This window comes from Monopterus albus, unplaced genomic scaffold, assembly GCF_001952655.1.
Source record: "Monopterus albus unplaced genomic scaffold, M_albus_1.0 scaffold38.1, whole genome shotgun sequence".
Taxonomy (NCBI): domain Eukaryota; kingdom Metazoa; phylum Chordata; class Actinopteri; order Synbranchiformes; family Synbranchidae; genus Monopterus; species Monopterus albus.
The window spans coordinates 2,862,128-2,877,013 of record NW_018127918.1 but is presented as its reverse complement, the minus strand read 5'-3'; the positions used below and the strand labels follow the sequence as shown (position 1 = coordinate 2,877,013).

Below are 14,886 nucleotides of genomic sequence, written 5' to 3'. Positions count from 1 at the left end.
ATGCACCTGAATTATTGCCATAACATACTGAAGGTGACATGAAAGGATGGGAGAGAAATGTTTTGGGAAATGCATTTGATATGAAGCTACAGCCAGGAGGCAGTTAGCTTAGCACAAAGACTGCACATGGGAAAACTATCCTGGCTCTGTAAAGGCTTGTGCAACAACAACCTGGTGCTGTAAAGACCCAAGAGAAAGTCAGACTTTATAACGGTTATATTCAGGCTTTGAGATATTGATCTCAGATTTCTCCACCCCAAAACAGCAGATGTGAATGAAGTTTAGTTTGCAGTAGGCTACTCTGTCAACAATGTCCCGCTGACTCAGCATAACTGAGTTTTCACAGACATTGTCTTGTTGATTCAGTGAGACTTGTGAATTATCCTGCATAACAATAGCACTGTTTCTGGAAAGACGCTAATTTAATTTAATTATTTTATTATGCAAGTGTCTAAAACCTACTTCCACCTAACTCCATATTAATTTGTCTGGAGGAAGAGATCTCAAAAATCAGTACCTAAAAGGATAGTGTTATTCTATATGTCCTTAATGACAACAAATTTCAGGAGCACAACAAAACCCTCAAAGTATCAGTCCACTTCTCAATACTTGGACTTCCATGCCCCATTTATTTGGTCTTCAGCCACAAGTCCATTTGCTTCCTAGTGAAGACATAAACCTTCAAAATTGACAGTGGATTTTCAAAAACATTGCGTTTATATTATTTACAAGGACTGGGATCAGAAAAAAACTGTCTCCCTGGTAATGTTAAAGGGACGCCAGTGTTGCTCAGTTATGTGTAATTATCATTTCACAAAAGGATTAATTCATAGTTAGTATGGTCTTTAATGTTTTTATTGGCCTAAATATCACCAAACCTGACCTCTATAGCATGTGCATACATACCCAGAAACTACTTGCATCTCTATAGTCACCAATAGAGATGTGTTGTTAATGTGTTACCTGTGTTTGAGCGCATAGGGCGACGCTGCTGCCTGCGGAGACGCTCCGGTCGCACGTATTTTGAAGGGGAACCCTACGCGTTTCCGGTTTCGTGAACGGTTCGACTTGGCAGCGTGGATCAACTGGATAATGACGCCGAGAAGGGGGAGCAAAGTAAACAGTGATACTTTAAAGATGTCCCGATCAATAGGAATGGCTCGTATCTTAAGCACCGACTCCGATCAGCCGGAGAAATGACTGACCTGTGGGCTTCCTTGGCGGTGTTGGGAGCTGTGGTGTTCCTCAGCGAGGCGACCCGCTGGGCGGCGCGTCATTTCTCCGGAGTTTGGCGGATTTACTTGTTGGAAGCGGCGTCTACCTTCCAGCTGTGCAGCTGCTGCCATGAACAAAAACTGCTGGGAGAAACGGCCCGGTTGCCGGTCAGCCTGGCCCTCACCTACATCATGACGACCATCCACCGCGCAACTTTTAGGGGGTCCGCTTGTAACCCCTGTGGGTCTTTGGAGAGAGTTTACCGCGGGGTCAGCACAGTCCAGACGGCCGTCGCCCTCATAGCCTGCCAGTTCGCAGCTGCGGTCGCCGCGCAGTTCTTCTCAGCCTCCGTGTGGTCGCTGGGTCTGTCTGACATCCACCTCCGGCACCAGAGGTTCGGGTTCAGCTGTTTCGACCCGCTCGGTGGGACTGTGCTGGAGGCCTGGGCCGTGGAGTTGGCCTGTGCGTTCGTAGTCCAAAGTGCAGCCATGCACGTCCACAAAGTGGATGAAAAACTCCGCGATCACTACATCGCTGCTGTAATTACTGCTCTGGTTTACGCAGGTGGGTTGACTAAACGCCACCTGTGCCAAAACTAACCATCGTTGGATCTGATCCTGTCATTCATAAAATACACACAGGCCAAAGAACACAGCAACAACCTGGGACCTGGCAAAACAAAATATAACAACTAACCTGCCAAGCAAGTTTGGTTTAGAGTACAGTCTCCGAAAATACTGAAAAAGACATTTGCTGTAGCTACTGTCACTTGGTTTGTGGTAAATTAAATTACTTGTCATTAATTATAAGCACACGAGCAGGTGAAATGAAAATTACCCTAAGGAAAGTCCTGTGATCTTGTGGAAACGTCCTGTCAAAATCTAGCTCCAGTAAATTTGGTCAGTGTTAATATTGTGCTGACATGCGTTATTTCATATGAACAAACTTGTTTACTTAAATTGCCACAAACCTATTGACCTTGAATCAGGTTTGTCAGGAAGTTACGACTTTCTGTTCAGTGACAGTAGGAAAAACAACCTCTGCTTTATGACTCGACAAAGTTTGTATGTAGGAAGTTTCCTGGAAAATGTGTGTGGGCTGTTTCTAATTGGAAGGAAAACTGAACCAAGTCTGACATTAACTTAATCATTTCATTTATCTATCAAAAACCTCTGGTTTCATCTTCTCAAATGTCAGGACCTTTTGGTTTTTACCTCAATGTAAGCTAAATACCTTTGAGTTTTAACTGTTGGTTGGACAAAAATGAACTGAGACGTCACCTTAAGATCCTGGAAACTGTTTTCATTAGTTGTCAGTCAATCATTAGTTGTAGCCAAATATTACTACAAACATATTGCATCCTTTTTCTAAAAATACATTTCACATTTTTATCTGTTCAGCTCACCTGCTCTGCACCAAAAGACTCTCTAGATCATTAAATTAGCAATTCACTGGAATTAATTAAAATATCAAATATTATCTCTGTTGTGTCATTACTACCAGATTACACAGTTCTTTCTGGAAAGTCTAGGAAGTTATTAATACATTACATACCAGTGAAATGAAGTGTTTCTTGAGGGCAACAGGATATTTACACAAAACACAGAGGAACAAACACCGTTCAGTCCCCTCAGGTGGCGGTCATGCTACTTCTTATTTACTCACAGTTACTCCCATATGTGGCATTCCACGGTTCTGACTTGACCCTCTGCTGTTTCACTTCCTCTGCATAGGTGGAAATATTTCAGGAGCCATGTTTAACCCCGTGCTGGCCTTCTCCGTCCAGTTTCCTTGCAGCGGCCACACGTACCTGGAGTACTGTTTAGTATACTGGCTCGGCCCAATCCTAGGTAAGGAGCAGAAGTGGCACATTATGAGCCCATCTCAATACTCTCGCTTGTGGTATTTGTCAAGCATGTACCTGCGCAACATATTTCAGGTAATCACCTCAGTGTGCACGTTTCCATTAAGACTGCAAGAGCATGGTGGTAACACACTTGATTAATAAAGACATCATGTCACAGGACAGTAGAGATGCACATTCAGGAGCAATAAAATTAAATCAAGTTTTCTAGAAGTACATTAATCTAGAAAGAAGCTTAACATTTTAGATAGTGCCTGATAATATTTTAAGGACACAACAGTTTTGATAAAAGAATATGACAATATTATGTTTATAGTGTTTGATATGCACTATTATTCATTAATCCCAGCAGATGTTAATATTACATAGTAACATCTGTGGAGGTGACACTGAGTGGACTGGGGTGGTGGGGTCTACCGTGGTGAAATGTGGGCTACACTAAGCTTAGAATACCACTCCAAGGCAGTATTACACCTAAGCCATGCTCGTCTACGTTGTCATTTTTTATCTTATTTTCAGTGATTCATATTTGAAATATCTTTGCTAGCGTCTGATTAGACCCCAGACGTAGACCGCAGTAACACCCTGTGCCAACCACATGTGTTCCCAGGTGTGGCGAGCTGCATTCTGCTGTTTGAGAAGATCATCCCTTTCCTCTCTGGACAGAGTACCATTGGCCTGGATGTCACTGCTGTCCAGAAACAAAAAGCACAGTAGCGGTGACACGGGTCAAGCCACCGAACTATGCAAACACTTTTTAAGTATTGTATGCCATGTTGACAAATTAGCATAACATCACTGCACAAAGTGGGACAGAAGACATAAATTCAAATCAAGTGACATTCCTAGAAAGTACATAAACATGCTGAACGCTGTGTTTAGTCTTAAGGAAAATATAACTAATGTGATAAATAATGTCGAGTTAAAGAACTATAAGTATACTAGTGTAATATTTATATTGGAATTTTGGTAATTTTGAGTACACTGGCTACACATTTACTGTATGGTTGTCTTTTCGTATGTGTATATAGCTTGAGTGCCAAAAATCAGTGCTCTAATAATAAACCTTTGACCCTTTTGCACAAGTTTCCCTATTATGTAAAATTACATTGTAGGCTGTGTACGGTATGAGTGTATAAGCCACATACTACATATAGAAACAGCATTTTCTCACAGTTTACATTAAAATATTGAAGATATATATCCATTTAAAAATCAAAGAAATGGGAAAGGGAAAGTCCATAATTGGTGCTTAGATTGTGCCAAATTCTGTTCATGAGGTGTTGGTTGGTTTACTGGATACATAGCATTACCTGTTAGTAGTTTTTGTTCTTGGCAATCAGTACTTAAATCAAGTGGTCATTATCAACAAAATCACAAACATGAACAAAATGACAATCTTATTTCGTGGTCCTCCAGATTTATCCCCCCTCAAAAAAAAAATCCAGTCCACCTCTAGAGCATCTGGTACTGTACTTTGGCCTGCATGCCATCTGTTACACAACACGACCTTTCTGCGCTTCCCTCTCTCACGCCAATTGCCAAATCATGAACAACAGCTTCATTGTTCACTCGGCAGCATCAAAAACATACAATACATTAACGCCATGTCACAAATATGGTGATTCCAGATGGCTGATAAATATATCCAGAGTGTTGATGTCATAGAGAACCAATGTACAGCATCAGTGTCCCAGACATGGTCACTGATGGCCTCGGTAACCATTTGGGACGTTTTTAGCTTCAGTCCATAGAAATCATACACATTATGTAATTTCATTGAGGCCTTTTGTAAAATTTGAGCAGGATCTCTTCCTGACATGTCACCATCCTTCCTAAGCTGGTAAACGTCAGTGATCTCTTCCTGCTCTAATTTTCTCCATCACCTTGCTCCAACGCTGCTGAAGTCTCCTTAAAAGTATGAAATTACTCTAAATGACCAATAATTTTTCTGCCTATGTGGATGCATTTAAAACCAGACTACTTGTTTCCCAGTGTTTTTTTATGAGTTGACATCTTTTCAATTAGTTTGTTTATAATTCTTAGCATATATATTATATTAATTGAAGTAATTTTGTTCAGATTTCTACAAAGCACTTTGAATTGCCTTGCGTTTGACATGTGATGTATAAATAAAGTTGCCCAAGGAATTGGACAATAGGGCCTTTTCCACATTAGTCACCCAGGCCATAAAAACATCAGGCTTAAACCCCATTTTATTATGACAAATGTACAAGATCAGATTCATAAGAAATAACAGTGAAGATAACAAAAATGTAAGGAGCAGACAAAACACCAATGACCAGTCTAGTAGAATCTATACACAACGGACAGGGTGTCTTTCCTCCCAGATTCTTGAGGTAAATTGGAAACTCTTGTTAACACTTCAGTCATTGGCATCACTTTCCTCCCACAACCCCATCGCTGCCTTTATTTCACTCCTCACTCCTTAGTCTCTATTCCTATGCAGGTGCTACTGGTTATTTCATAACCGTGAGAAACATATCACCTTCTCCTTATCTCAGTGGAGAATATAAAATGGTTACATACAACATACAGACGTCCACATTGCTGTGCTCTGGCTCAACCCACCAGAACACACACTTCTATTATAGTTGTAGAACTGGAGTTGCTATATTCTGTCCTACAACTCTAAAAGCTCTAAATATTGTGTATGTTGTGGGCAGTGCAAGCAGCACATACAGGTTGTCTCGGAAGTCATATTTTGGCCATAGCCAGTATCAAAACGGTATGATAAATAGTGGGTTATCCTCTGTGAAGACCATGCGGAGACTAATTTACAATATATCTTACAAACAGGCTTCATTTCCTCTCTTTAATCAGATTCAGCTGTTCTAAATTATTTCTGTGTTAACTTCCCATTCTCCCCAAACATCTGTAACATGCCTTTAGGTCAGCACATGCTTACCTATGCAGTTTCACTGCAAATGACGACATATCCTGCTGTATCTACCTCGAGTCCTTCAGTGCTAAAACAACAGGTCAGGACGCACTGTGGCAGACATAAACATGCCAAGGTTTTCTGATAGGTTTGGTTACAAAAAATGTTGTGCCAATATTACGTTCCTACAAAAGAAAACTATTAGAAACTCGTGCAATCCCAAAAGAATTGCCCAATATATTTTTCATGATTAAAAAAATGCCTCTAAATATATTACAGCAAAAACTACAGATATACACAGACTGGTTCCAGCAGAAGTCAGTGAAGTCATTGGTTAGTATTTCTTTTTCTGTCCATTTCCCCCATCCAAACACCTGATGCTTCAAAACAAATTATTTCACTAGTTCAATTTCACAATACTGATCCAGGATGAGGTCTTAAAAGTCAAAGTTTAAAGTAAGCTGACCCACACATCAACTCAAGATTATAAAAAAAAAAATAAAAAAAAACATGGATTTGTATGCAAGAGGATCCAGGGACCAGAATAAAAACAAAAACCAAAAGAAAGCAGGAGTGTTTTGGAGCCGAGTGTTATTTTAGTTAATAAAAGCCATGGGTCTGCGGGTTTTCGAACCTTCTATGAAGGACAATGTACAAAGAAAATAAGACACTTTACATTTTGCTCAAAGAGACAACATTTAGATGTACAAAAAAATACATCATTATAAAAGAAAAATCACAAAAGGTAATATATAAATGTTATAAGATAAAGCTAGACTAGATCTCAAGATTAGAGGGACAAGAGGGTTTAACTTCGGATTTTGTTTGCCCAAACAAAGTCTCAAAACTCACCACTGATACTAATGGCAACAAACTGTTAAAATAATTATATATGTATACAATATACAAAAGCTACTCTATCATTCAACAAAAAAGCTCAAGGGGAAAGCTAATGAAGGTTGGCAATTAGTTGCTCACATATATACATTCGCACCTTCTATGATGCAAAGAGTTGAATATATATATGTGTGGCACTTTAATATCTAATGACAGAAAACACCAGCACACACAACAATATCTGACCTGCAGTGTCACAGCGTGGGATGTGAAGTGTTAGCTTATCAAATATGTGATCCAAGTGGACATGATCAACTCCCCTACCCCACCTAAACAGAAGTCTCCTCCAAAAACTTGCTTTCTGGTGGAGAGTTAGAAGAAAGGATTGATGTCACTCTCTTAACGGCCCATTAAATGCAAGACGCTAACCAGCAGCTTGTTAGTTTAGCACAAAATCCAGGAGACCCAAGGAAAGTCTAGCTCTGTCTGAAAGAAATACAACTCACTTGGCAGCGTCTCTAAAGCTCACTAATTAACTTTATTTCTTATGTTGCTGGTTTCCAGCTGGTTATGCATCTACAAAATGCTCTTATCACACTTTGTTTTTGTATGGATTTAAAAAAAACAAACCAACTATATAATGTATGAGCTAATGAGCTTTAGAGATGCTGGTCATGTTACCTTAGGACTGGTTCAAATTTTTACACTTTTGTTGTTTTATGCCATTACTTTTGCAAATTTTTAAATGGTACTGACAATATGCAAACTTTCCTGAAATATTATTGTCAATGCAAAAAAAAAAAAAAAAAATTTGAAAGTCTGACATTCAAAAAAAAAAAAAAAGTTTAGACTTTAAGATTCAAGGTAATGGATTGGTGCTCATTTTCTGCGGTTTGTGTTATAAACCAAACCACTGCTAAAAAATAACTGTGCATTAAATGTGGAGTGGTTCTCCAGAAAAACTGCTGGCTTGTCAAAAAGGGTATTTTTTGCTTCCTGTGTGTTATTTGATACCTGATCAAAAGTAAGCTTCCTGAGAGGATTAACAAACATAAAAACAGCAGGAGTCAAACAATGCAGTTTTGCACAGTAAATATGAGCTGACCACTTAGCAGCAGAACAGTAAGTTGAGGAGAACACAGTTGGTCCTGCTGTGGCTCCTGTGCCACAGCTGGACCAGTACAAAGGTGATCCCTTGTAATAAATCACAAGTAACTCAGTCTTTGTGCTAGGCCAAGTTAATCAGCTGCTGCTAGCTTCATATTTAACAGATAGACATGAGAGGGTTATCAATCTTCTCTTCCCCTCCACAGGAAAGTGAATAAGTGTATTTACCAAAGTATCAAACTATTCCTTTGAAAGATAAAATGTAAAACCAAGATTTTTGTTTTAATACCCAGAACACTCAACCAGATATGGAATGAATTACTGTACGTAAAAAACTGCAAGTCCTAGTTATTTAGCATTCAAATTAACAACAAACATTCATGTACATGGGTGCCAGAGTAACATCTGCAGAAATCTTGGACAGGGATGGGTACTGACACCTGGTGCCAATATGGCACCGGTTTCTATACAATCGGTATCTATCGGACCGATTCACAATGCAGATTTTGGTGTGACTGAAAAGCATGTTGATTGAAATATTTGCTCTCTGGTGCTGTGAAACAGATGATAGCATTACAGGCAACAGAAGCATCACTACCTGTCATGTGCCAACATCTGTACCTGGGAGCTCAGAATGAATTGAATTTAGTTTTTTAATGTCTTCAACCTTCGTTTTATGCAGGGTATAAGTTGCATAAAATAGCCATAGCTGCCCTGGCATCTGGAAGTGATACACTGTCTGTCGGAGTTACACGGCCAGTGGCCAGTTTGCCCTCATCAGAACTGTCAGATTTGAACAGCGGTCTCTGTAAATGACTGTACACATTCAGTCACTCATATAGGTGTGTTTATGGATGTATTAAGGAGAACAGTGCTTAATAAAGCTGTTCATCTGGGAACGCTGCTCATAAAACCTCTATGGTTCATGTAACTGGCATAATATGCTGTGGAGTGTGCATCAGTCATGCAGTGCTACAATAAGGTTTCCTTTAGTTTTACTGGATAAGCAGTGGATATTTGGCTGGATATTATTATTGTCACTACTATTATTGTATAATATATCATTACTGGATATCTGGCTCTGTCTATAAGCTTTAAGAAAACTCACTGTAAAACATTACATTTACTGTTGAAATGTACTGCATTTTCTCTAGTATTTGAAATACTGCATAAGCTAAATAAGTACTAATATTGCCAATATTGGCAACCAAGTGAAAACCTTAACAGATAGGTATTATACATTTATTTTTAGTTTTCAGCATGCTAGAAGAGATGCTGGTCATTCTGTCATCATGATGCCTGAAGAATTTAATTATTGCACCAGTCAGAGTAATTAAGAGAAACGATACATCCTTTCCTCCGTTTTCTCCTTAACACATCCATGATTCTTCTGACCCATGATCTTTGGCAACATGAGCAGAGAGCAACAAGGGCTAAGTATGCACAGATAACACCATTTACTAGCCAAATTACAATAACGGTGCAGAGTTACTATACTATCTCTGCATATTTCCCTATAACCATTCTACAGGCATCTGCACTTTAGTCTGTACCTTTACTGCTCAAGCTGTATACATAAGTTACGTACACGTACATTTCATGTCATTTGTCTCGGCCTTAGCGCCCAGTCCAATGGCCTTTGTGCCCTCTGAAGGTGCATGAAATCTAAGGCCAAATGGCCCAACCCTTCAAATTATGAAATTTATGGCCTGCTTTATTTTTTTTTATTTTTTTTTAAGTATCGGTTCTAGTACCGTTAAGGCACCGGCACCATTTTTAAAGTATCATTTTAGAACTGGTAAGAAAAAACCAAATGATGCCCAACCCTAATCTTAGACGATTTAAAAAAAAAAAAAAAAAAAAGAATGATGATGTAGGTAGGTGGTCTGCAGGTGTACTGATTATCACCAGCCGAATGACAGCTGAAAAGTTGGTGCCCTTATTCATCATACTAGAATCCCACAGGGACAGCAACGGGCTGGGGGTAGAGATCCAGTTCATACTGTTGGAGACTGCTGAAAAACAAGCTCCAGATGACACAAGTAAAAAGGACAACAAGAAAGTGTTGGTGGGGGAGGGAATAATAAAGTTACGCAATATAAAAATACAATACAACCAAAAAATGAAACAGTACACCAATTTGTGTTTACAATTGTTCGTTATTGCAGACGTAATCCACTAGGTCTGTGACTCCTAACAGGTCGTCTTCATCATCGTCCGGCGCTGCCATCTCCTGGCCAACCAGACCGTTTGGTGCTATGGCAGGGGCTGGTGTAGCACTGATGTTTTTGGACCCCAGATGTGGGATGAGGCCTGGAGCAGCAGCAGGGGGCCGGCTGATGAGGCCTTCAAAGCTCTTTATTGGGCTTTGTCCATTTGTTGGTGGCAAATCCACTAGATTGCAGTCCAATGGGTTTGTTCCTTTGGACTCCTCCTCTGCTTTCTTCTCCTTCGATTTCTCCTCCTCTTCCTCGTCGTCATCGTCCGAGTCAATGCGGTTCACCCGTTTACGGATGGGACGATCCTCCTCTGATGATTCGTCCGAGTCGTCGTCCGAGTCGTCATCTTCAGACGCCCTCCTGCGTTTTAGTGCAAGCCGTCTGCGCTGCTGCCGTGAGTCTTCCTCTGAGGAATCAGCTCTCCTCTTTACCCTCTGTTCCCTTGATGACTCCTCAGAGTCTCTGGAGAAACTTGCTGGAAAAAGGAAATAAGAGACACCTTTACCTGCCTGCAGTAATGACTTATCACCTTGGTGTACTGAATATAACTATTTATGCTAATAAGATTGATCATTACTTAGAAATATTTCTGTCAATAGCATTCTAACCATACTGTATTGTTTGTACATAATGACTCTTTATCTAGTTTTGATTTTTAAAACCATTATTCTGATCCAACTAAAGGTATCAAATCTAAATAAAAGCTCCCCTGCAGCACACCTATATTTCCTTTTATTTTTATAAGGACTTGTCAAGTAATTTCACAACATGACTGTGACTCACCTCCTTTATGCAAATGTTGTTCTTCAGCCAATATACTGGCTGTTATATAAGAAAACTAGAATAATATATGGTATCATTTGCATTAAAGTATTTTAATTTTCAGCATTGCGAGATTAATACTTACTAGTTTAAAATGTCATAAACCTGGTTGTTTGGAATAGTTGAGTGTGAAAACTTTCTCCTCCACAGTTTTGGTTACACAGTCAGGTTTCTCTAATCTATTAAGAACCAGGTTTCTTGTTTAGATGACAATTAAGAAAGCTGACAGAAGAGAGCTGACTGCAAGCTGGTAAACACAGTCACTGTCCGTGGTGCTGAAAAGGTAAATTTATTTCATCAGTTGTTTTTATACAAGTAGTTATAGTTGTTCATCTGTAAGGATTTCGTATTTCATGTTTATGAGAAAAAAAAAGATAATCTCAGAGAAACTTTCCCTCAAGACCTTCTCTTCTTCTATTCATGTCAATCCAGGGCAATGTAAAAATATTTGTACTCAGATAAAAAGCACTATTATGTGGTTTTAAAACCTAAGGTCAGGATGTTGGACCACAGTCAGTTCTAAAGGTATACTATGTGACTGTGACTGACCGTCGCTGTCTGAGCTTTCCTGGCGACGTCTGGGTTTCATTTTGGCCCGGTTGGTTTCTGCCTGAGAGCCTTCAGACTCCGACGTCTCACAATAGTTCACCTGCTTCTTCTGACTCCGTCGAGACCGCCGTCGACTCATATCAAGATCACTGTCACTGAACTCACTGGAGCCTTCAGTCGCTGGACAAACACACAAATCAATAATAGCGCATTACAAATACAAGGATGTTCTGCCACCTACTGCCACTACACTGGCACCGACTCCTCAAAAGCCCATTTTTCCATTGCCTGGTACCAGCTCAACTCCACTACACTCAGCTCAACTCTACTTGCTTTTGATACTGGGTATTTGGTTTTCCACTGCAGATGGTCCCCTCTCAGTGTAGATGGCTGTCACAGCAACACCACATAACACTGCTGGGACATTATCAGCAACCGACACAATAGCAATGGACGACATTGAAGGTATGCTGTTCTTGATTCTCAATATGTGGCTGTTTTGAGTTAGTACAGTAACTACAGTATAGTATAGTTAGTGTTAAATAACGGTACTTTAAAAAAATGGTGCTTTGTCCCAGGACATCTCGCACATTGAGGATGTGATTTCTCTGACCAGTTACTAGTCTGCAGTGTTTACACATCACCATTTGGTATTGCCTCTGCTCACCAGGAATCTCGACAGAGGTGATACCAAAAATAGTACCAGGTAGCAGGTACTATCTAAAACATTTGACTGATGGAAAAACAAATAAGGCGAGTCGAGTCGATTCAAGCTGAGCCATTACGAGGCGATGGAAGAGGGGCTTAAGCAAACCTAGAGTACATCTTTACCATTGGTTTCAAAGACAGTAACAATCCTCTGAAAGAAAAGGTACTTCCTGTAGAACTGTAACAATTAATCAGTTTTTTCTGAAATAGCGCATGTGCTCATTCAGTCCCTTCATGCCCCACTGAAAGAGACTAACAATCTACCTATTTCATCTTCTTCATCGTCCTCATCTGTCTCTTGTTCTTCATCATCAGAGTACCCTCTTGGTCTTTGTCGCTTTCTGGAGCTTCGCCGTTGTTGCGGTGGCTTCCTGGCCCGTGAAGAAACATGAAGCCTACCACTGCTGTTGCTGCCACAGTCACTGTCATTGACATCCGCATCTGTTTCACCTTCTGAGTCACTGTCTGACGCTACAAAGTCCTCTTCTGAACTGCATCCAGCCATGGAAAAACAAATACGTGTAAATGAATCTTCCAAAGTCTATCCCCAACTGTCAAGTGTAGTCGTCTATTCCTACCTTTCAGTGAGTCGAAACTCTTCTTCGCTTTCCTCCTCGTCCACAGTGCTGTCACTGTCCAGGTCATTGAGTCGTCTGCGTTTTTTCCTGCGCTGGCCAGCACTGGGTCGTGGAGGGCGGCCATTCTCCTTACCCTCCTCCACTTGAAGAATGGCAGACATATCCTTTCCTCTATGGCCTGTGATGTTGGCCATGTCTTTACCCCGACCAGCTCCTGCAGACAATTAGCCCTCCTCATTAACACCCTATATACCGAGTAAGGGTGTGTGATAGTGACAAAAACTAGATCTAGATATTTTTTAGGATTGTTAATAACGATAACGTGTTTAAACTTTATATTGTAGGCTACTAGGCTGCTCTTGTTAATAGCATATTAACTGTTGCTTGTTAATGACATTAATGGAAACAATACATTTCATATAATGATTTAATTAAAACTGAAGGATTAAAGTACAATACACAAACCAGTGTTTCCCACAAAATTAATCTACTTGTTTCATTATTATTATCTTAATATAGTAATACTATAGTGTCTCTATGCTTGTTGTTCATTCAGTGGACCCATCTCTACTGTACTAGCTGGATCTCACACAGCAGCAGCATGCTAGCTGATGCCCTCCTCCTGTCCTTCTGTACATCTTTTTCTCCAGCTATCTTCTGGCCCTCTCTTGCTGCTTCAGCAGCACTGGTTGAAGCCAGTAAATATTTGAAAGGAATCAGCTGGATGACTAATCACACTGGTCGGACTGATCAGCTTTCCTACATGTTTTTCGATATTCCCCTGGACTGCGGTAGAAAACATTCAGTGTCACAGTTTATGACCTGTCATCAAGTTTATCTACTTGGAGGGCTCAGTAATCAACACATTGTATCTCATTTGAATAATCTGGACAAACATCTGTTAAAACGATGTTGTCATGGTTTTACGAGGGATTATGAGCAGGACTAATTCTAGGTTGTTTTTACACGGATTAAACAAACAAAATATAATGCTATATAATTACTGAGCTCTCTAGAGGGTCTGGTTTGCACATTTTACTGATCTTCTAAAAGAAAGAATATACTGTAAGTGAATTTCCCAACATGCAGAACTTTTGCCTTAAATATGTTTTATTTAAATAATCTTCAGTAGTATAAGGACTCGTCTTCCTACCTCCGCCCTCGGCTTCTTTGATGTCTTCCTCTATTGCCTCCTCGATTGCCTCATCAAATTCATCAAATCTGTAACAGCAAAGATATGAATCCCATATTATTAACAGTCTTTGTCTTATATTATTTTGGTGGATAATCATGCTTCAAGTTTTGGAACAACATATCTGTTTTCTTACATCACAGCCAATCTCTGTTGCCATAAAGTGATTTCCACGTGGATCAAGAAAATTTTATCTTACAAGAACCCCACTACATATTAAATTAAAACACAAATCTGCATATTAAAAGCCCTTAAAAAACTGCTAATAAAATATTAAGTATGTATCAATGAACAAACCTGTAGCTGATGGTTTTCTTCGCCCTTGTTGACCTTCGACCCCAGCTCTTACTCCGCTTTGATTCTTTCTTCTCTTTGATTATGATCGCTGGCTTTTCTTCCTCTACCTCTACCTGTATGGCACAAGAGTTGGTGCTTTATGATACAAACATCAGCTGCTGAATGTTTTGTTGACTCCACTAAAGACTGTACAACCAAGGTTTGTACTTACAGAAGGCGTGATGATATTTTCGACACTGATTCCAACATAAATAAGACGCTCTTTCCTGGAAGACATAGAACAAATAAAGTCATCATAATTGACAATATTAAGACTGATTGCTTCATTTCAATGTCAATAAAGTGCTCGAGTACAATACAAAGCATCCAAACCCAGACCAATATATTCTTCACCAGTGTTTCCCATACGATCACTTACAGTTTTTGTGGAAGCCCGCCACAATATCAACATTGACTACCACATATTGATTTAAAATACTTAGATTAAATCGTTTTAATGTAGTGCCGTGCGTAGCGCATGTGCTCGTTCAGTCCCTTCATGCCCCACTCTATTCCTCTCTCACATATACAAACACATGACAACTGTGATGATGGAC

The 14,886-nt window shown here is 39.8% G+C and overlaps 4 protein-coding genes across 6 annotated transcripts in view; 1 reads left to right on the top strand and 3 right to left on the bottom strand.

Moving 5' to 3' along the window:
* The window catches only part of rad51d (RAD51 paralog D), a 477,561-nt gene that overhangs the window by 5,576 nt on the left and 457,099 nt on the right, over positions 1 to 14,886 (bottom strand). The gene's annotated exons all lie outside the window — the stretch shown is intronic.
* The window catches only part of LOC109959351 (N-acetyltransferase 9-like), a 561,041-nt gene that overhangs the window by 281,252 nt on the left and 264,903 nt on the right, over positions 1 to 14,886 (bottom strand). The window lies entirely within an intron of this gene.
* On the top strand, positions 970 to 4,148 carry LOC109959347 (aquaporin-11-like). The gene is made up of 3 exons (XM_020598622.1): positions 970 to 1,779; positions 2,949 to 3,065; positions 3,690 to 4,148. Exons 1-3 carry the CDS (start codon positions 1,197 to 1,199, stop codon positions 3,794 to 3,796), a joined length of 807 nt encoding a protein of 268 aa, XP_020454278.1. The 5' UTR covers positions 970 to 1,196; the 3' UTR covers positions 3,797 to 4,148.
* rsf1b.1 (remodeling and spacing factor 1b, tandem duplicate 1) overlaps positions 9,653 to 14,886 on the bottom strand; it is a 21,394-nt gene continuing 16,160 nt past the window's right edge. The window contains exons 10-16 of the mRNA XM_020598572.1: positions 14,502 to 14,556; positions 14,291 to 14,403; positions 13,955 to 14,022; positions 12,802 to 13,015; positions 12,488 to 12,714; positions 11,516 to 11,695; positions 9,653 to 10,619 (exon numbers count right to left, since the gene is read on the bottom strand). Coding sequence (XP_020454228.1) covers positions 10,072 to 10,619; positions 11,516 to 11,695; positions 12,488 to 12,714; positions 12,802 to 13,015; positions 13,955 to 14,022; positions 14,291 to 14,403; positions 14,502 to 14,556 — 1,405 coding nt within the window. The 3' untranslated portion in view covers positions 9,653 to 10,071. The remainder of the gene's footprint in view (positions 10,620 to 11,515; positions 11,696 to 12,487; positions 12,715 to 12,801; positions 13,016 to 13,954; positions 14,023 to 14,290; positions 14,404 to 14,501; positions 14,557 to 14,886) is intronic.